The 22,245-nt window shown below is 42.2% G+C and overlaps 1 protein-coding gene across 1 annotated transcript in view; it reads right to left on the minus strand.

Moving 5' to 3' along the window:
* The window catches only part of rfx7b (regulatory factor X7b), a 55,787-nt gene continuing 33,542 nt past the window's right edge, over positions 1–22,245 (minus strand). Inside the window, exons 3-9 of the mRNA XM_088922151.1 lie at positions 14,703–14,788; positions 12,962–13,084; positions 12,045–12,161; positions 10,395–10,479; positions 9,408–9,615; positions 7,703–8,004; positions 1–7,442 (exon numbers count right to left, since the gene is read on the minus strand). Coding sequence (XP_088778277.1) covers positions 4,122–7,442; positions 7,703–8,004; positions 9,408–9,615; positions 10,395–10,479; positions 12,045–12,161; positions 12,962–13,084; positions 14,703–14,788 — 4,242 coding nt within the window. The 3' untranslated portion in view covers positions 1–4,121. The remainder of the gene's footprint in view (positions 7,443–7,702; positions 8,005–9,407; positions 9,616–10,394; positions 10,480–12,044; positions 12,162–12,961; positions 13,085–14,702; positions 14,789–22,245) is intronic.

The following is a 22,245-nucleotide window of genomic DNA, read 5'->3' on the forward strand; positions in this document are numbered from 1 at the left end:
TTCTTTAAAAAAAAAAGTTTTATTGGTTTTTAAAACCACTTAGAAAACCTCAACATTTGTGAGCACTTTCAATTAAAAAAGAAAAGAAAAACAAAAAACTGCTGAAATGCTATCGCAACATTTTTGAACTACTGTACGTTCAGCTGTACAACGGACAACAGTAACACTGAAGGAGATTATCCAGCTACTCTAAATGAAAATGCTGGTAACAGGGGTTCTACTGGAGCAGTGAAAACTTACAGCATGGGAGAACTTGTATCACTACTGAATGAAGCTCTTGTGCATTCCTAGAAGAAAACCTAGCTCCTTCTTCACCAAGGTCCAGACATCAGTGCTTACTTTAATGGTTTTTAGCAAAAAAAAAACTTTACTCACATAAATCCAAACTGTTTCAGATTTTTAAAAAAAGTAAAAAGAAAAACACCAAATCAACAGAACAGAATTCAAAAGCTGAACATACTTAACAAGTACTAATTTGAATTAGTAAACATCAAACAACATAAGTAACTTGTTATGTGAGTAACTTAACCTCTCTGGTTAACAGAACCAGTCTTAATTACAGCATAGAAAGTGGTTACGAAGAATATCTAGTACTGTACAATAGAATTCAATACACATGCACACTTGTGATCATGTATCAACATGGTGAAGAAAACCTTTTTTTCTTTTTTAAATCCTGTTTTGTATTCTCATGTATGAGAATGAGTAAAAGAATTATCTCATTGAGATCAATGCACATTGCTACATAAGACAATTAAAGTTGTCATTTTTTGATGACACTTCACCTTTTTAATCATTTAAGCTCTTTATAAAAATATTTTTTGCAGGCTTCAATTGTTGCATTTGTCCTAAAAGAGGTGCCAAACCCTAGGTTCTTAAAAAGGTTAGTGCAATAATTGAACCTCAGAAAGCTTGCTGAACTTTGAAACATTGAATTTCCAGTGTCTGCTGCAAAGTTCGGGCACAAAATCTGTCATAGAAGATATGCAACCTTTTAAAATCTTAATTACCTTTTTAAAATATTCTCTTAAAAATTAGACAATCACCAAACTACAGCTCAAATGGAAGCTATTCTGTATACAATAAGGGACTAGAATTGAAAATCTCACTATACTGAGCTTGCTACAGATCCAAATGGTCAGCAGGCTATATTTTGAAGGTGCACAACATGTTCAGAAGTATGATTCTTAAAATAGTATCTCAATTCATTCTTTTCAGGACTACTGAGGAATGAAAAACTTAGAATAATATACCAATTTGAGAGGATTAGTAACCTGCTACATTATTTCTACATGCTTTTTAGCAAAATGTTAGAGAAGCTGCCCACTTTAAAAGTGTTATGTTTATTAATACCCATTACTACAGAAGCCTTTACCTTTAGCTCAGCACCAGAAGTCTGTCAAACTGTGTACATTAAAACAAATCACCCTTTTACTATAGTGGACAGGGGGAGTTATTGGGCAATCACTTGATAACCATAGAGTCCATCTCCTAAAGTATCAAGTTTAACAGCTTTTCTTTGGTATGGACATAAGGCTGAGTAGTACTGAGTCTAAAAATCCGTATTGCAACACACAAAATCGTGATAAAGCCTAAGTCTCAAGCTGATAAAATTACCAAACACAACAGTCAAACTTTGCAAAGTACCCTTAGGTGGTCAAGGAAGACAATGTTTCACTGTAATTTCAGCGTAGCTAGAAAGCTTTTATCAAGAAAGGTCTGCATCAAGAAGCCTACCAATTCAAAACTTTCATCTCCGCGCATCTTGGTTTTGAAAATTCGACTAGGCCCATTTTAATTGTTTCTCCATCACGAAACCAAACGAGAACCTTCTAGGTTGCTGTCCAATGGGAAATGCCCAGGGGAGTCAGATTCTCTTATAACTACAAGCAGGGAAATAAAACAGTGATCCTCACAATCACACATATGACTGGAGTTCAGTCCAGCATCTCTGCTGCTTATCCTTCATTGTCACTAATCTCAGATAGTGTCACACAAGCTACCACAGGTTCCTTTTACTTCATATCCACTGTAGCAACGTAATATTTTGTGCCTGTGCATCATTAACCTATAACACTCCTGAGGCAGAAATGCTCATAAAACATAGTAAACGTTTTACCTGGGTTGTCTTCATTAAAGACAGAAATAAAAAAATTTTCTGCTACTTAGTCTTCCTCATTACTTTGGAAGCCTTAGATATCAAACGAAGGGAGACAATACTGCAATAGAGAGTATCCAGCTGCAGATTGCTCACAAAATGCACACACTGCAGTGTGAGAGCAGGGTGAATTGGTACTCCAGCATGCTTCCTGTGTTCCTGTCTCAATGTGTAAGTGGGGAAATGCACAGGGACAAAATATCTTAAAATTACAGTGTGACAAATAAAGGCAGTACTCTGTAGAAAATAGCTTTCTCCTAATCTTACAGCTAAATGATATGGAACTAATTCCGTATATGATAATGTGAATTTAGATTTTCCAACTTTGCAGATTTGCTAAACCCACACTGGTTTACATTTAACTTACCTATTCTCATTTTAAAGCCTCGTTTCTCTACACAGACATTTTGAGAATTTACAATTAATGCATAAACTCATTCAAAAGACTGAAAAGTCAAATTTGAGAATGTACTGTCTGAATCAATCTATGCATGTCTCCCAGCACCATAAACACAATACTGTTTATTTTTACACTACCCTAAAAACAATCTGGACTATATGTTTTTTCAGTGTGCATAGCAAAACAACGCTATATAGATCAATTCAGTTTAAAAATGTGCACAGTTGCAAAGGGATTATTGATGAGCATAATATAGCAAAATACACATAGGCTGGCAAATATCCTGCATCCTCTAAAAATGTAAAAATCAAGAAAATGATTTAATCTCAGCCAAATCAATGAAGATTCTTTAAATATTTAACCAATTATTTCATCATCCTTTTAAAAGTATATCTTATTGTAGTTCTGTAAAAGCTGCCTTACATCTCTGTAGTTCAAAGATAGTTTGAGTTGTACAAACTGAACACAATTGAAACGCATGAGTGCAACCACAAAGACCTTTAACGTTTTGCCTGTTCTAGACAGAATAGCTATAAATTCTTCCCTCAATTTCCCAATTTTAGAAAACTAAAAACAATATTCCTCTATAAACAATTACCTCCCTTTCCCAAACATAAACAGTGCTAGTCAGTAGAGGTTTTAATTGATAATTCATTAATTCCCACAGACTGTGACATACTTAACAGTTTGCCTCTGATTTGGTACGTCACTAAATCTTCGTATTTAATTCAGCACCTGACAGCAACATGATGCTCTTGGTAACCTGAAATGTTATGAAGACAAAAGCAAAAAGACCTGCTTATAACTTTTCTCCCACATAATGCCACTCACCTCACAGGGATTTCAGCTGAAAGGTACAAGACGTGTTTTTTTTAAATATTTGTTTGAATGCACAGGCATCCTGGTTGCCATTAAAGTTTTCTCCCTAGGTGAAAAATTTTCTTAAGAAGAATGGATAAGTCACAAGCTCTCGCGTGATGGGCTTTTTAAGTAGATTATGACTGCACTTCAGGAAATTACAGTTGTCGGCACAAATATGACCAATTACAACTCCTATTTAGAGGAAAAAAACAACAAAAAATCCTATGAAGAACAGTCAAAAACAGCTTATTGATTTTGTGCTGGAAACATCTCATGAAATTCCATATTGACAAATAATGATCTTAGGAGTTCAACAGTCTGACAGCAGAAAAGAGAAGTTCAAGGGTAAAAGAAAAGCCATCCAATCACCACACAAATGTTACACTAAAAATCATATTTCCAATGCAAATGCAAATATGCCTTTCAACTTTATACATTATATGGTACAGATTCATAACTGCCATCGCTTCATGTCTCCTTCCCTTTCCTGAGGAAAGGATTGAGGGAACAGGTACACACCAACAGCAATATGCTCTGATGCAGCAAATCTTTTTCAAATGTATGTGTAAGAGCGATTGTTTCCGTTTAGGGTGGCACTTCTCACTGGACAAATGTAATGTGTCCAGATTCTGATGCAGTGTGCTATACAACGTTCACGTGGATAATTACAAAAACAGAGAAAAACAGAAAACAAACAAAACATTAGCCCAACATTTCCACGGTAGGCTGGTCCTTGCTCTCCAGCCAGTCAAAAGTTGTAGAATTCACAGTCTCGCTGCAAATCTGCTGGAAAAGTGGATCATTTTTGAGTTCTTCCAGTGTAGAATCTTCATATTGTCCCTGCTGCCGAGTGGGGTCAAACAGTAGATTTGTGTCCAAAGTGTTCAGGTCATTGATGCTGCTTGAGAGCTCCGAGGAAAACCTGATGTCATTGGGAAAATCAGATGCCACTGCGTTGAGTTCAGACGCTACCTGGCCCACCAGCTGTGAGCTGGGGTTAAGGCCATCTTCCCCCAACAGGTCCTTGACAGTGCTGTTGATATCTAGTTGCTGCGCATTCTGCTCTGGATCCTGCTGCTGCTCCTGCTGCTCTCCAGAATCTGATTGTGCTTCGGCGTCCCCAGAAGAGAAGCTGATCTGTTCATTTCTGGTGTTTTTCATGAGGTAACTTGGCTTCTGGAATTCGTAGACAGAAGGGCTGGCGTTCACCAGAGTCTGATGGTTGGCACTGGGGAAGCTGGGGGTCGTCTCCAGGATCTGGGTGAGATTCATTCGGGCCGTGTAATTTGAGGGCATGTTATTGATTCCCAAACCCCGCACTGCGTCGTCGCTGTCCGAGTCCATCTTGCTCAGCAACACGTTGGTGATCTTCTTGCTGTTGCTCTGTTTCTGCACCGGCAGGACCTCCGTTTGCATCATCACAGTTAATGGGACCGACTGACTCCTCTGAGCCATGTTGTTGGCACTGCCATCTGACTGGCTGTTGGCGAAAATGTTGAGCACCTCGGGAGTCACAGGAGTATTAAAAGGATTGACGCTGGATCGAGGGATGTTGGACACCGGGAAGACCGTTCCGCTCAGGTTCCGCTGCCGGACAGCCGGGCTGACGCTGCGGCACCGGAAGTTGCTGTTCGTCGACGAGCTCGTCCCTTTGTTATCCAGGGGTGCAGGCACTGCGAAACCCTCCTGCTTGTTGAGGTTCCCCATGGTAGCTACCTGGTGCTGCACTGGGGAGATGGGCGTCAGGCGTCCAAAGTGCGCATCAGGATGCCTTGACTGGGACTGATAAGACTGCCCAGGAATGGCAAAGGCGTGTGGCTTCCTGAAGTGGTCATCCACGAGATCCTGATAGCTGGGGAGGATGCCTATGCTGTTGTTTGAAATGGCAGAGCTTCCCCCTCCACTGTTGTACCCGTTGTTCATCCAATCCAATTTGGCCTTGTCTGGGTGGGTAGCCATGGGCCTCTGCATGGGCTTCACAGGGCTACTGGAGACTATGCTGGCATCGTGGTACCCAGTTATGCTGGAATTGATGGGCGTGAAAGCAAAAGGGTTCCTACATTCCACCGGGCTGGGGGGCACACTACTGCTGCAGTTGGAGTGTGGGGTCCCAATAGGGGTGTGGCGACTGCTGCCCAGGGCACTGTCTACTGGAGTGGTGGGGGCAATCCGTGAACACGGGCTTTCCCGAGACATGCCCTGGCCTCCCCCTATCATTTCTGAGGTGGGAGTTGGGGTAGGAGTAGGGGTGGGAGTCGGGGTGGGAGTCGGGGTGTGGATGGGCGTGCTGCTGCTGTGGGCTGAGTGGTAGAAAGGGGTAACCACTTGATGGGATGACATGATCGTCCCCTGGGTTACCGTTGACGGACCCTGCAGTGATATATCAATACAACTGCTATAAGGCTGCAAATTACTATTCATCTTCATTTGTTCTTCCATTAATACTAGCTCTTCAACAATACTGTCCTGGGTCATCTCATCATCAAAAGGAAAATAGTTTTCATTGGGCTGAGATCCTGCAAAGTCAACCATATCTGGATGGAGGGACAACTGACTGGAAGCTGAAGCCTGGGACATCATGGGAAGGGGCTCCAACCCTGGTGTCTGAACCTGCTTGTGGCCCTGGACATGCTGAGAGTAAACTTGTTGATGTACACCTTCAAGCTGCCCAGCCTCCCACATGGAGTTCTTCAAGTCATTAGTCTCTGACGTTTCAAGCATGCCTGAGCTGACGGACACAACCTGGGTGTTACTTGTGATATGCTGCAATAATGTTTGATCAGAGCTGCTACCCGGTAGAATGCTGGTATCCATGTTGGATGGTGCTCCTTCTTGTTTAACTTTGATATCTTGTGGTGTCTGTGGTTTGACAACAGTCTGGAAGCCACTGGTGGTGGCAATAGGAGTGTCAGAAAGTGCCAAGATTCGCGTGGGGACAGTGGAATTGAGTTTCATTGTCACTTTGCCAGGAGCAGTTGCTGGTGTACTTTCAGGCTTGGCTGGCGTTACCACCTTCGGAATCTTCTTTAGCCCGGGGCTGATGCAGGCTTTTTGACTTTCTGCACACACAAATGGCTGCTGGGAGATGAACACCTTCTTGACAGGTTGTGTGGAGGACTCAGACACTAAACTTGTGGAGCGCTTCCTAGGGTTTTTGGAGCCCAACCAGCTTTCCTTAGGTGAACTGGCAGCGGTGTTGCCATTGGACGACAAAGCCATGCTGGTGTTTTGATTAGAAAATGCAAGAGTCAAAGTGCTTTCATTATTATTGCTGCCAGCAGAGGCCGCCACAGTGTTGTTTGAAAGGGACTTTGCATCACATGTGGTGCTTGTCGTCCCATCAAGTCTCGAATCGCCGCAACCTGGAGATCCCTTGGCATGAGGGGTGGGGTCGCTCGCGGCCCTAAGCTTAGCACCACCCTCACTGTCACTTTTCTGACCACCGGTGGCTTCCTGAGTCACAGTCAGCCTGTCAGTGCTGAGGGCCTGGCTGTCATCAGCTATGGCTTCAGGCTCCATTTTGATCTCTATTGTGGGAGTGGTGGTCATGCTGCTGGATTTCGCTACAGGAGATTGAAGGGAGACCACAGGGCCGTTTTTAGCCTGGGGGCTAGGCCTGGGCTCCTCCGAGGGTCCCGCCCCACTGTTGCCAGCAGAGGAAGGCCTGATGTTGGTGCCACTGTTGTTGGGCGTCAGGGATATTGCAGTCATCTTCACCACGTTGACGGAGCTCATGTGTGGTGTTGGCATAACAGTCTTAATGGGGCTGTTGGTAATGAGCACAGTGGTAGGGGAGCGCAGGGTGATGGCGCTGCTGGCCGAGGGTTTTGGGAGGATCTGGGCGTAGCGGTGCCGGGCTGAGCGATCTCCCACGGGGCTGGCAGGGATGTTCTGGGGGGTCTTGGGGGACTGTTTCACAGGCTGCATGGGCTGCGTGACAACTTGAAAGTTCACAGGTAGGACTTTGCTCTCTGCAGCACCCACAGGGCTTGGTGAGGTTACCAGCTGTCTGCTCCTCTGAACCTAAAGAGAGAACAGAGAAGGAAGACAACACATTGAATAATGACAACCCCTTTCACATTTCAGAGCTCAGCAAGGTGTCAAAGAGTCATCTCACTTTATAGGACCACTAAAAATATATGAAAATGCTAAGCAGAAGATAAAACCGAGGCTAGTGGGAACTTCACATCAGAAATGCACCTTCATCTTTACATTACTCCAACGCAGCCTGTGATCAGCCAATCACACGGCTCGAAGAGAGAGCAGAAATGGTGGTACGCTACCGTGATGGGGCTAGGGACGGCAGCCACAACGATGCCAATCGTTGGCTGAGGGGACAGCAGGGCTGGGCTTCCACTTGGAATAGTGGCCGCCCCACCTGGCGCCCCACCATCTGCCTTCCTTCCCTGGGCCTCCCCTGGCAGAGGGGAGTGCAGTTTCTGCTCCTGTTGCTTCTTCTGGATCTTGCGCTGCAGCTGTTGCTTGGCATCCACCGAGGGAGAGGGCAGGGTCTTCACCTGGGGCTGGAATGAATTGGTTTCAGCCGTTGGCACAAACGCCGAAGCCTGTGTAGGTGTCTTCAACCCTGCATGGACAAAACAACAGAGATTTCACTTTTCCTTTATCGAAAAAAGCAAACACCGCTGTTTGGGAACCCCTGCACAAAAAGGGAGACAGCCTGAGCTAAACAAGATGCACTCCACAGAGGAGTTTAATTTAAAAAGTGTGAGCTGGTGGAGGTCACAGCATAAAGAATGAAATTCATTCAGGGAAAACTGACAGTAAAGAGCATATCTGTATTAGGATAAAAATTAAGAAACATTTCCAACTGCTATAATATGTAGTGTGCAAAGTAATTTTCCATGAAACGTTCCCATAGTCATACTGAAGTTCTGGTGATAACCACTAGATGGAAATATACCATTTTAGAAGACAACTTCATAATGTAATAGTCTGCTGAGCCAAGTTAACAGAACAGATTTCCACAGGACATATCATTTTTCTCAAATTTGCTTATACATTTTCTGCTATTAAGATTTTGGTGACCACAATTAAAATGTGTTGAAATATTTTTCAATGTTTTTCAAAGAACACTTAAGTTGAACTGGAAAAAAACACTATTGGTTAAAGTGCTATTTAAAGGAGTTTTATTCAAAGTCACATTACCAAAAGGGTAACAGCAGATGAAAAATAATTTAGTTAATGTAATAAAGGGAATCAAAGCTGTTTAAAATTAAAATGATATTACTAGGCAAATGATGTGAACCTACAGAATATTTTTTACATCTTATACATATATAAAATCTGAAATTGTTCAATTTCTTTGCAATGCAAAAAACTCCACTGTTAATACTTTGTGAATAGTGGTGTACTTGCTGGTGTGTTTTGGAAGGAGCTGCTAAGGAGCTTCACATGGAAAATCACTGGATGGACACTGGGCTGCAGTTTAACTCTACACAAGCTGAAATCCAAAAGAACATTGTAAGTCCCCTGGCTATAGAGTTCCCTCAGCAGTTTCCCTGTATATCCGGCCCTTATAGGTTTGGTTCACCTGTTGGCTTTCATCACTACACTTTCTTCCCCTAATATAAACCATCCTTTCAAGGTTAAAGTTTATAAATTAACTACTACTGTGGAACAAGGAATACATGTCCATTTTGTATGTCCTTCCCAGACGTTTAAGATTTCACGTGTATAAAAGTGGAACACTAATTGTCAATTAGCTCGTAAATGATATACTACAGAGGTACTACTGTTTGCAAACCCGAGAATCCAAGAGAGATTTCAAGGATCATTTAACATTCAACACTTTAAACACTGAAAACCAGTGTTGTTTCGTGTCTGGGTTTTCAGTGCTCAGTGATCACTCATCCTTGGGTGAGGTTTTACCTTCAGTGGTGCCAAGCTTCTCACCAACAGGTGTGTTCGCACCACTGGGCGTGCAGGGTAAGTGAGCCTGAACCAGAGAAGCACGTGCGAGTGTCTCACCTGTGGGTGCCCCCGTCATCACGGTAAGAGCTGCCACCGATTTCGTACCAATGTAATGGCTGTTGAGAAGGAAGTGTGCCAGGTCCTCCACGGAGTCGAACTGCCGGCTCAGGACCTTCTGCGCCCACTCGCAGACGAGCCCGCAGGCAGCCGACCGCACCTCCTCCTCCGCGCTCTGCAGCTGCCCCGAGGACTCCAGCACTTCGCACTGGGAAACACAGAGGCCTTCAGTCCCGAGCGCTACCAACCTCCGCTGCAGTGCCTCTCCTGTCATTTGTGCTATTATGTATAAATGTGTGCTATTACATGTAACTGTTACCATTAGTTATATAGGAACAAGTAATAGGTTTATTCTATGCTGAAAAGAGAAGAAAGAAAACACAACATTTCGGCTGTGGAGCCTTCTTCGGGTGACGCTGTGTTTTCTTTCTTCTCTTTTCAGCATGGAATAAACGTATTACTTTTTCCTTTGCAGCCCACGCATGCTGACGCAGCTACCCACCAGAACTTCTTCAACCATTAGTTATATAAACCATTACTACTATTTTCTCACCTTTTCCATCATCCATCCATCCAATCATGTTCCAAACATGTTTATGACCGCTTCATCCAATTCAGGGTCACTGGAGCTGGAGCCTATCCCAAGCAAGCAATGGACGCAAGGCAGGTTACACCCTGGATTGGACACCAGTCCAATTAACAATTAACCCACCAGTGTGTTTATGGAGTGTGAGCGGAAACCAGACCACCAGGAGGAAACCCACATAAATATGCATAGCAAACTCCACACAGACAGCACCCCAGGTCCGGAATTGAACCCAGGACCCTAGCGCTGTGAGGCAGCAATGCTAATCACTTAGCCACTGTGTAGCATTCATTCTCCATCCTTAAAATCAGGTCCCAATACTTCTTAGGAATCATCTTCAACCAGGGGCTTTAGCAATGAGGTACAACCACTACCCTTGTGCAGGAAGTAGCTCAACTTACCCCGTCACCTGTTTTATGGAAGTCCAAATTGGGCAAAGATGGCATGTGGACAAAAGCCTTCTTCCTCAGTCCACTGTAGCAGTACGTGACAAAGAGTTAAGGTCGAATACACTCTAGGGCAGCACCACTGATTCCCAAATCATTGTATGGATACCATAAAAGTTGTACAGAACCCCAGCAAAAGAATACACGTCCAGAGAGAAAAGGGAGAGGCACATCTGGTCCTTCCTAAGAGCTGAAGGAAGCATACAGGTCCTCCGAAAGCTGCTTGCCGAAGATTTTTTTTTGTATTAAAAAAAGGAAAAATATGCCACTGCAGTGTTTAACAAATGATGCCTTCTGCACTAGCGTGCGCAGACAGAAGTCTGACACAGCTAACAAGAAGAAGCCGAGGAAGTGCTTAAGGGATGCAAGGTGCCAATCACAGCACAGTGCACTCAAGGGCTTTAACACCTACTACTGAGCCAGACATCACTCACACAGAGGGCCTCGCTAATGATCCCAAAACACTTTACAGCTAAAGACCTCAGACCTTCATGAGGCAACCTTGGAAGTTCTATGCTGGAGTTTTGCTCCATGACATTAACCAATTGGTATTACACCTCCTTTATAGGTCCTTAATTACTTAATTGACCCAGTTGGTGCAGATTAATTTAATAGTAATAAATAACCAAGAATAAACTTTTGTAATGATGTGTACTGGCCAACCCTCCTGTGAACAACAACATTAGAGGACACAGAAGCCATAGGGATGGACCGTGTAGTCTATACAGAAGAGTGGTTACTCATAATCTACACTCAGATCTTCACAGAAGGTTAAATAGCTGACTTTGTCAGATGCGTCACAGCAAACTTCACAGCAATATATCAGGTTTGACTCGGGTGTGCAACTTGATGTATTACTTCAGCATCAACAGCTGGAAACCGACACAGGCACACAGCTGAAGACCTACAACTTTTAACCTGAAAATGTCATTTGTTTAACAATGAATAGCACAAATCAATGAGGTGTGACTGATGAGATATAACGAGGACAGAGCACTGACAAAATAAGACACCCAAATGCAGTCGGTGCAATCACTTCAAATGAGTCATAACTGGAGTGTTATTGCGCAAGTATAAATTCAGATTTAAAAAAAGACAGCTATATTCTTCTGTAAGCTACACCACTAAACATGCAAAGTTGGTTTGATTTACATGGGACGTGTATTGAATTTCAGTTGCTATTGCAACCAGTAAAACAAACAAGATCTATTTCAGAAAGCTATGCGTATGTGTAAAAATAAAATTTGCACGCTTACATACAATTCCCCCCCTTTCACCCTCGTAATTTCAGAAAATCGAAAGATAATAAACCACCACATGACTCTTAAATGTGTATTTTTCCTCAAAATTGAAAGATTTGCATTCAGGAAAAAATCTACACACAGATTTCAAGAAATACCAACTCAGACAAGCAGCATTAAAAGAATGTTAACAATAATCAGATTTCCTAATTGCCCCAGTAGCCCAGCAAGTTCCTTGAGGCAAATGGTTTATATGTTGATTTTTAGTTCTATATTTACAGTTTAGATGAACTACAACAACAGATGTTTTGCCACCAAGTTCAGAGGGGGAGGGATTATTGAAACCTGTTCCAGAGAAGGATATTTTGATTTGCCTCTCATGCCCAGACGGCGTGCCTTCATGTTCGGAAAGACATTTTTCATGATCTTTCCAAAATCTGCTGCACTCAGTGGATGGTAGCCAAGATTGTCACAATAGCTCCTGAAACAAAACACAAACTGTTACATGTGTTTTGGCGACTACTCACACGAGTTTAAACAATACTCTGGCAAAGACAATATCAAAAATGTCATAAATGACTCATTAATTTCAGCATGAACACTTCCTTTTAGGAAAGAAAATAAAAAAATAATAAAAAGGTGCTCTAGACTTTAGAAAATTCTAGACATTTCAGCACAATTTGCTGCGTCTTGCACTAAAAACCTGTGGTACACTTTCAGCGTCTGCTTTTATTTGTGGTTTGTTCACCTTAAGTGGGTAGAAAAATATTCTAGCACACCCTTTTATATGTAAAACATTTGCTGTGGGACAGGAAGAAGAATTAGTAAGAAGACTCCTTCCTCACAAGACTCTCAAACAGAACAGAAACCACTGTTTCATGCAGAAGCAGCACGTATTCAGTTACTGCTCATCAAAGGAACAAAAGGAATATACCTCTCATGTGATATTTAAAAATATTTTTGTATTTATTTTTATAAAAATATTTTTGTACAGCATTTCTTGCAGGTTTTTATCTCAAATTAGATCACATCAGTTTCTGTAATTTCATTCTCCTATTGCAGTATGTAACCTTGATTTCAGCACAGGCAGGTGGGGCTCTCTCACTGGTACCCACCCAAACAAGACAAGCAGCTGGCACAGACACTGCGGGCCAAGCGGGCAAAACTACATCCTGTAATAATTAATGCTGTCTGCACAGACTACCCAGCCAGAAAGGTTTAAATAATCTGTTTTTACTTATGAGCTCCTAAACCCTGCAATGGTGGTTAATGAGCACTCACTTGTATTCGTCATACACCTCCTGCTTGGGAAGAGACGTTTCCGGATGCTCTTCCAAGTGATTGCGGATCCAGTTGAAAGCGTGCATTTGCTGTGTGCGGCTTGAAGACATGGAGCTCTGATCACTGTGGGAGAGGACAGGTTTAGAGGGCGTTTACTGGTGTTTTGTAAAACTACTGGGTCCAGTTCTTCCAAACTTCCAAATGCTCTTGTAGGTCATTTTGGCAAAGTTCTTTTTTTTAATCTTACTGACAAGCACTTTCAAGAAGCCACAGCCCCAATTTCTGTCTAGGGCTTATAAAAAGGCACATTATGAAACAAATATGTGCCAGGTTGAATGTCTGAGAGACAACCTAGACCTTAGATTTGGAGAGAAGGTCACAACTTTTCAATGGTACTTCAAAAGAAAAACATCTGTACCACATACATGATCCTGATTATGTCTGTCATTTATTCTCCATCTGATTGATTGTGACGTGAGTGCAAACAAAAACTGCTGGGATGACAAAGCCTTTGTTGTGCTTATGATGCAAGCTAAGATTAGCCGGCTTTCTATGCAATCTTCTGAAAATGATCACGAGACAAAGAGCTTCATAGAAGCTTCATATTAAAAATACTGTAGATGTTTTTTTTTTATCGTAAACACATGGATCTTCACTCCGAAAGATCTGAGCAATTAAATTTCTGTTTTTTGGGGGAATTGACAGTGATGCACCCAAGGATCAGAAGACATTGGGATGATGTGGCAGAGGAATATACCATGCTTAAGCAGACAGGCTTAGAGGACACTTCTGACTCTCAGGGGTAATGGACAAATGATGAAATGACGAAGTGAGATGACACAAAGAAAAGGAAAAAAGCTGAGTAATTAATAAATAAAAAACTTCCCACAAAGGGTGACTGCAGGAACTGTGAAAAATATGTGTAACAATTTGTGACAATGCACACTGCAGACAAGACCAGCCTGGTCCACTTATGTACTTCCCCACTATATACACAGACAACCGCACCTCGTTAGCAACCTGGGGTGACTAGTGTACAGCCTGAAAAACAGGGAAATAGGGCTAACAACTACAAACTCCAATAATGAAACAAATCCATCAGTTAAGCATTCCCTTGCGGTGTGGTTCACATTCAGGAAAACAATGTCAGTGTTTTAAATCTCAGCGGCAACCTGCTGAAGATGGTGCTGTGAAGACTGGTTTAAAATGCACAACTGAAATGTTCACAAATCAATGAACATGAGGTGATGTATTCTTCAGCTCCCTGATTTTTTCACTATATTTTTGTCTTGTTCCTTTTAAATAATGAGAAACGGGCATTAAAAACACTCTCTTGTTTAAGTATCACTTTCTATATACATTTAATGACAAATAAATATTTCACAACATCAGTATGGCATACAACAGAAGGACTTATACTTCTGCACACTAAGAAAGCCTGTAATTTTGCTCTTTTTGGTGACCGAATAAATTATGATACGTATCCAACAGCAAGAACAGCTTCACCCAAACTTTTTAAGTTTAAAAACTATTTAAAGAATAATCTAAGAAGGAAAAACAATTCTATCAAGTCTAACAAGTGCATCCATCACTCTAGTGATAAAAATCAGTCCTTTCCTAGAACAAAGGATATAATGGCAACATGGTAAATGGCAACCTATAATACTACAATAAAGGGTTATTACTCAACAACAACCATGAAAGAGTAAAGTTAGTCAAAAATATCATTTTTCAAAATTACCTTTTGTCATTGCCATTGTTGGGACCAGAAGGCAACTTAAGGTAGAGGTAGAGTTTTTCGATGTCTGTAAACTTCTCAACATCTTGCTGGAAGAAAAAGAGTAAGTGAATATACATAAAACATTTCAGTGATTTTCTTCCACTTATTTTTCTTAAAAAACATCATAAACATAAAAGTTGTGTAATTACTTTTGATGATAATGATTTTTTTTTTATTTCAGGTTCCTTTGCAAACTATTTCATTATGGGGTGCAATCATAATCCATCTGTTGTCATTTGAGAGTCACATTAAGACAAAGCCTATCCCAGAAGCATAACAGTGATCTCGTTTGCTAAATAGGATTGTCGTTTGTAACCTTTAAATGTTCTTAGGGCACAAAGCAGGACTCCAGTCCTTCAGCAACACCCATCCATCACAGAGTCAATCATAGTGCAGAAAGAGCCAAGTCAGAGGATCAAATCGTACTCACTCAGCATGTCTTTGAGAGATGGAAGGAAACTAAAGCACCCAGTGAAAACACCTGACAAAATGGTGAGACCATGCAAACTCCTAAAAGATAGATGCCGAAGGCCAGAATTGAAATTGGAGGACTTGTCGTGAGACAGAAGTTGCTAACCGCGACACTACTGAGCTGCAAGAAAACTGTAATACTGCAGTTCATTTTTGGGTGGCAAAGTAGCAAAAGGACCTTTCAATATATAGATTGCAACTCAATAATTTCATACAGTACAATAATAATTTTTTAGCTCTTAACATTCCAAAGGATCCAAAAGCATTTTACACGGATGATGGGAGCCACCTCATCCACCACAGCACCACTCTGGGTGCTGCATGGTTGCCATTCTGCACCAGCAGCCCTGTTACACAGAAGATCAGATGGAAAACTGAGACACTGCACTTGTTAGAACAGAACATTAGGTGGTCCAGATCATGCCAACCCAGACTGAGATTCTCCCAAGACACCAGCATTACTACCACTACTCTTACGAAATCTTTAATGGCCCAAGTGGTCAAGACCTCAGCTCAACCCATCACCTGAAAGATGGCACCTCGTACAATTGATTTGAAAATTCTGATCTAGAGAGAAACCAAGACAACCAGGCTGTAGCGGTAAGAGCTCCCTGGAGCTAAACCAGTACCGACCAGGCCCAATCTTGCTTAGCCTCCAAGATCTGAAGAGACCAATTTAGAGGTGGCAACACTACTGCATCACTGTACCACCATGCAAAGATTGAGCTGTATCTCAAACCAGTGCTCAAAGCATCTGTACATGGAAACCCATAGTAAAACTACTTTCTCCACACTAATCTGCAGGCTAGACATTGCTTGCTTATGTAATGGTAAAGACAAACATGAACTGGCAGATACACCAGACAGTAAACGTTAAGCACATTCAAAAAAAGCTAACATTTAGAATACGCTACTGCCTGAGTGAATAAAACTTTGCTCAGGGACATTTTTAATAGTATGAACTCAGAACGATAATACAATGCTTCAAATGTCTAGACTCAATCAGACCAAGAAAGGCAGAGGTTTGTCCTAATTTCATTCATCTGTTCTTCTTTTTGCAGCTTCAGAACACAGTACGTGAGTGACCGTGACTGGCAAAGGGTCGCCTCGTACCTGGAGGCACAATTTTAGGCCTCTTTTTAATGTTCTTGATCTACAGAGAACTATGCATTGAGCAACCAAACAAAACTCAAACTCTGGAATGCTCAAAGCTGCTTGTATTTCCAAACAATTAAATGCCACTCCTTCTAACCACTTTATTATGCCTGGGAATAAGTGTGTGCTACCCCTGCTGAGGTGCAGCCAGTGAAAATATTGAGAATATGCTGGTTTTGAAATCCCAGTACTGAGTAGCAGCTTTTCATCAAGCAAAGCAGTACAATGCGCTGTATAAATTCTAGGAATGACTGATAGTATTTATTTTTACCCTGTCTGAAACAATCTGGTTTGAACATGAATTTTACTGCCCAACACATCAGACTGCCAAATGGTTAACCCAGAACCTGATAATATCAGTTCCTGATAACCTTGACACTGGCAGGACACATGGAAATTGCTCCTGAGCATTAAGAAAACTAATCGGATTCTTCAGTGATAGCCATGACTGATCAGGCTCTGGTCCTGAACACTGAACTATCATTCACCTGCAGACTGCTAGACAAGAAATCCCCCTGGCACGACCGGCTACCACAGACCGCTGTATATGATGGTAAAAATAATGACCCAGCAGGATCTGTTGACAAGTAATCACACATTATATCAATTAAATCTCTCTTGGAGTATTATAACAAATATCTGAGGTGAGGGGGCTGCTGATTTGGCCCAGGTAAAACAGAAAGGAAACACTCCATGGCTTCCCACAGATCTGCAGGGAGACTCCAAAAATACTGCTCTCCATCAAGTACAACCAACAGACTACATCCCTTGCTGTGCCAGCCTCTAAGCACAAAGAAAGCGGCACTTGAAAGTTCATGTAAACTAGTTAATTAGAACAGCATGCAACACTGGTGTTATGAAAGAGCACAAAGAACAGAAACAAAAACTGGAGTTCAATTCTGTCTTCAGCAATTTCTTTGCAATTTGAAGTGCAAGACAAAGCAGACACGCAACTATGGATCAACTGACTGCAAATTTCAACCTGGGGATACAAAAAGCCAGTCTCATCAAAATTGGTCCACCAAGGATACCTTAGGCGGGCTGCAGTGCACAAACCTCTCCTCCCAGCTGACCATGCATGTTTGTGAGTGCAGTGGTGCAAAGAGCACAGGCAAAGAGACTGTAGAGAAATGTGCTTGATTCCAACAACGAAGGGTACTGATAGCTGTGTTGTGGGGTACATGTTTACGGCATGGTTTCATGGTTTAAGTGCACTCATTCTCTTTGAAGGAAAGGTCAAAGCTAATCAGTACAACATCATCTTAACCCCATGTTGCCACATTTTCTGCCAGGAGGAGTGTTTTCCAGGATGACAAAGCCCCTACCCACAGAGCCTGTCTGGAGGGTTCTGCTGGTTCTGTAATGGTGTGTTTTCCTAGCATGACTTTGGTGCACTCATTCCCTGAGAAGGCAAGGTCAAAGGTATGGAGTGATTCAACCCATGTGGCAGCATTTCCTTCCTGCCAGGAGGGGTGTCTTCCAGGGTGGCAATGTACCCATCCACAGAGCACATGTGGTCACCCAGGGGGCTAATGAGCCTGACAATGATGTTCTCCACATGTCATGGCCTTCTCAAGTCATCAGATCAGAACCTAACTGAGCCCTTGTGGGATCTTCTGAGACAGTGTTTTCTTCCTTCATCTGCCAGGCGCGAGTTGATTGAATTTCTCGTGTAAGAATGGTGCCGTCTCCCTCACGCAGAATTCCAGACTCTATGCCACAGTGCATGCAGGCTGTCCTGGCTGCACATGGAGACCCAGCAGCCTATTACACCGCTGTATATGTTACAGTCTTCCCAAAGGTCTCTCTATTGCAGCTGCAGAGTTGCAACAGTACAAGAATTTGTCTCTCCACTATTAAGACACAAAAAAAGCTTGCACTGGCTGTCCCTAGCAGGACTGTCCTCTTTGACGCAGGCTTTCTCTAGGGTCTGCAAGCACAAGAACACAACTGCCACCTGGTTTGGCCAAGTGCAGACAAGGTGCTGCCTTCATCAATCTGACACACCCTGCAAGCCCTGGGAAGAGTCAGTGAGGAACAAGGACGGTCTTGAAAATGAGGTTATGGATGGAAATGGGAGATTAAGGAAAAAAGAGAAAGAAATACTCCATTTGTAACACTGTTATCATCTTGCTATTTACTCCCCATTTTGGCCAAGTCCTCAACTGTGTGCAGATGCAATTTTGTGGGATTTCTGGCAGAGAATGTCATTCAACCCCTCAGATTGCAGACTGCTCTACTGCACTGCACTATTATTCTTCCTTTAATAATCCACGCAGCCTGGCTAAATTCACCCTTAAAATATGAAGGGGTGTATCGCTGTTTCACTTCACAATTCCAAAAACCAGAAGTCAACTCTTCACAAAGTATGGCATTCCTAAGATTGTCTGAGAAGCACTGGAGGGAGAGAGGGATGCAGGATTTGACCTTTAATGTCATGTTAAAACTAAAAAGGAATAAACAGAGCGAACATAAAGTACTAAAAATTAAAACTTCTAATCTATAGCAGAAAACATGACAATTTTGCAACTGTGTTCAGTATACTACAGGGACGAGATTAAGTCAGATGGAAAGCAGATGGAAAAAAAGTATAGATGAATTGTTTGGTGCTTGAAGAGGGAGAAAATGGGTATATCATTTAGGAAATTCTTTCAAGCACAATAGTACAGACAGTGCAAATCTGTTATATAGAAAGTCAACATTCTTCACATCTCACAAATCGAAGTGTTGCATCATAGACTCACTGGGTGGAGAAGGTTGTTCAAACTGAAGAGGCAGGGGAAACTGCAGAGAGCAAAAACAAACAAAAAATCTATAGATAATTTTCAGATGAAGGTGGGGCCCATGATACGGCAAGCTCATGTCTCGACGCTCCCAGGAAATGTGTTTGATTGAGTGGGTCAGGGTCCAGCTGCAGCCCAGAGGTACCCGCCCGCTCAGTTCATGAGAGAGAACACCAGCTCCACCTGCGCACTGCGCCACTAGGATACACAGCAAAACAAGACAAGCAGGCACACACACACACACAAAAACCACCATGCAACCGTAAATCTCAAAACCTCTCTCTCCACCAGAAGCCATGGTTGGTGCTTGTTAAAACTCAGAAAGTGAATAGTCGGGCCCTGAGCTACAAACACTGAAAAGCCTTTCCAACTCTGAGCTTCAAAGAGAATATGGAAGATGAGGGGAGGAGCAGGAATAATTTAAATTCTGCTGGAGTAGAAGGGAAACAGGCGAGAGACTTTAGCTCCAGGCATAACTCTGCTACACTAGGCTGGGAAAAAAAAACATGCAGTCTGTATTTTAGGAAGAGTGGTGCAGCAACACCATATTATGCTGGTAAACACAAACTGGCCGGGGTTAATGCCCACAGTTTGTTTACGTTTTTGACAAAATAACCTTATCATTTTGATAATTTTGCATGTATGTCAATACTCAAAAAATATCATACATGCACAAAAACCAGGTTTATTCCTGTCTGATATTTAAGTTTAAGAAGATTGTGAGTAAAGGCAAAATGAGGCAGTCTCCTGAAATGAAGGATTAAACTGAAAGCTATTACATTTTCAGCACATTTCAGATACAGTACTTCTGCTTCTTATTTGCTAATGCTGAGTGATTGTTACTTTTGAAATATGATTAAATTATCACTTTAATAATGCAGATCTCATTATTAAACGTAAATTAAACAAGGTAAATTATAAGTAAATTAAGATGTTTTTCCCCGAACCCCATCAATGGTACCACTTCCAGCAGCCCTACCAAAAAGACACCAGAAATGAAGTGAAACAGAATCACAGTGTAATAAACCTCAACAGCAGCAGCACTCCGCACTTTCAACACCCTTATCTAGGGCTGATTAAAATTCACAAAATTTACATTACTTTCAAAACAAGAACACTTGTACAGGTACAGTAAGTAAAAAATACAGCCAATCATAAAAACACAATATGATTTTTTTAATACTAATTGAATGTTTCCAGCATCATTTTGATGAATTAACTGCATATGACTGTCCTGTTTTAAACTCAAGTGATTGACTGCTGTACAAACCCTAAATCACCTTGTCTGTGTTTGGGCACAGGTGATGAGATGTAACCTGCAGGATTACACTGAGCCTGGTGAAAACACAGATGTAAATGTGCACTGAATAGAGCTACTAATTCTAACTGATTAAGTGGTATCTTGCCGAGCTCACAGCGAGCGCACTGTTGCTTGCCATCCGAGGTGTTCCCAGCCAACTACTCTGGGAAAACATTATGGCCAAACACTGTCCATCAGTGAGAGGCCACAATTACTTGCGGGGTTCCCAAGATCAATGGGGAGGTCCAAATGTGGTGGACCATGCGGAAGCATCTAGTCACTCCTGAACTCCACTTGTGGTAACCAATGTCCACCGATTGACCACACGGTACTACACCAATCAAGTCTTGGGATCTCACTCGATGCCCTTCCAGATGACTCATCCAGACTTGACAATTACCCAGCTGGATAACTGAAAAACACACCAGGTTTCCTTGCAATATACGAATTGTGAGAGCTGTGCCAAGGACGCCCCTATCCACAAAACCTGAGCCCCACTGAACGTCAACGTAGCGTCTAGAGAGGCCAGAAAACAGGCACACACCTGTCCAGGATCTACAAGAGGAATGGGACAGCATCCCTGCCGCTAAACAAAAACATTATTACCTTTTTACTCTTACCTCCAGTGAACTTAATAATAATTCCTTACACTTATATAACACTTTTCTGGACACTCCACCCAAAGTGCTTTACAGGTAATGTGGATTCCCCTCCACCACCAGTTTGTAGCCCCATCTGGATGACGCGACGGCAGCCATAGTGCACCAGTATGCTCACCACACACCAGCTATCAGTGGGGAGGAGAACAGAGTGATGAAGCCAGTTCAGAGATGGGGATTATTACAAAGCCACAACTAGCAAAGGCTAATGGAAAATTTGACCAGGACGCCAGGTTTTGACCAAATACCCCTACTCTTTTTGAGAAACACCCTGGGATTTTCAATGAACACAGAAAGCCAGGACCTTGGTTTTATGTCTTATCCGAAAGACAGTGCCTTTTTTACAGTATAGTGTCCCTGTCACTATACTGGGACATTAGGACCCACACAGACGCAGGGTGAGTGCCCCCTACTGGCCCCACTAACACCTCTTCCAGCAGCAACCTTAGCTTTCCAGGAGGTCTCCCATCCAGGTACTGACCAGGCTCACACCTGCTGAGCTTCAGTGGGTTGTCCGTTGTGAGCTGCAGGGTGATATGCTTGCAACTTGTACTTGTATCAGTTTCCTTTAGGTGCTCACAATAAATAAACAACCAGCTTTCACCTTACCATAAACCTTATGCCAGTGTATATTGATAGTAGAAAAATAGGATAGGTTAGGATGAAGGATATCACAGGATGACAAAAGCCTCATAACTGCACCATCACCCTACTCAGGTCAGTCTTTTTTTTGTGTGTGTGAAAAACAGACAAAAGATTATAAACCGATAAGATGAAAAACTGATATGATTAAATCTGGGATTAAAAAGTGTAAGTATATAGTTAAATCTTAAAGGAAGATCTTTATACATTTTCCAAACAAAGCTATACTCTCTTTTGTAGTTGCCATGGGGCAAGACATTAAATAGTCAGAGGCCAACTGAACTTCTCAGCACAAGAACTCATGAGGTCTGGGAAATGTAACAGTACAGACTCATTACCAGTCATAACCCACCGCATACACTTCAACCTAAGTGACCTGACAACTGGATGTGTACTGTGTTTACAATTACTTTTCCTCCACCGCGCAGCACAAAGTAACACAGCAAAGGATAAAGGAAAAGGGAAGAGGAATTTTAAATCAATTAGTAAGAGCT

This window comes from Atractosteus spatula, chromosome 7 (assembly GCF_055471065.1).
Source record: "Atractosteus spatula isolate fAtrSpa1 chromosome 7, fAtrSpa1.hap1, whole genome shotgun sequence".
In the NCBI taxonomy this organism is placed as follows: Eukaryota; Metazoa; Chordata; class Actinopteri; order Semionotiformes; family Lepisosteidae; genus Atractosteus; species Atractosteus spatula.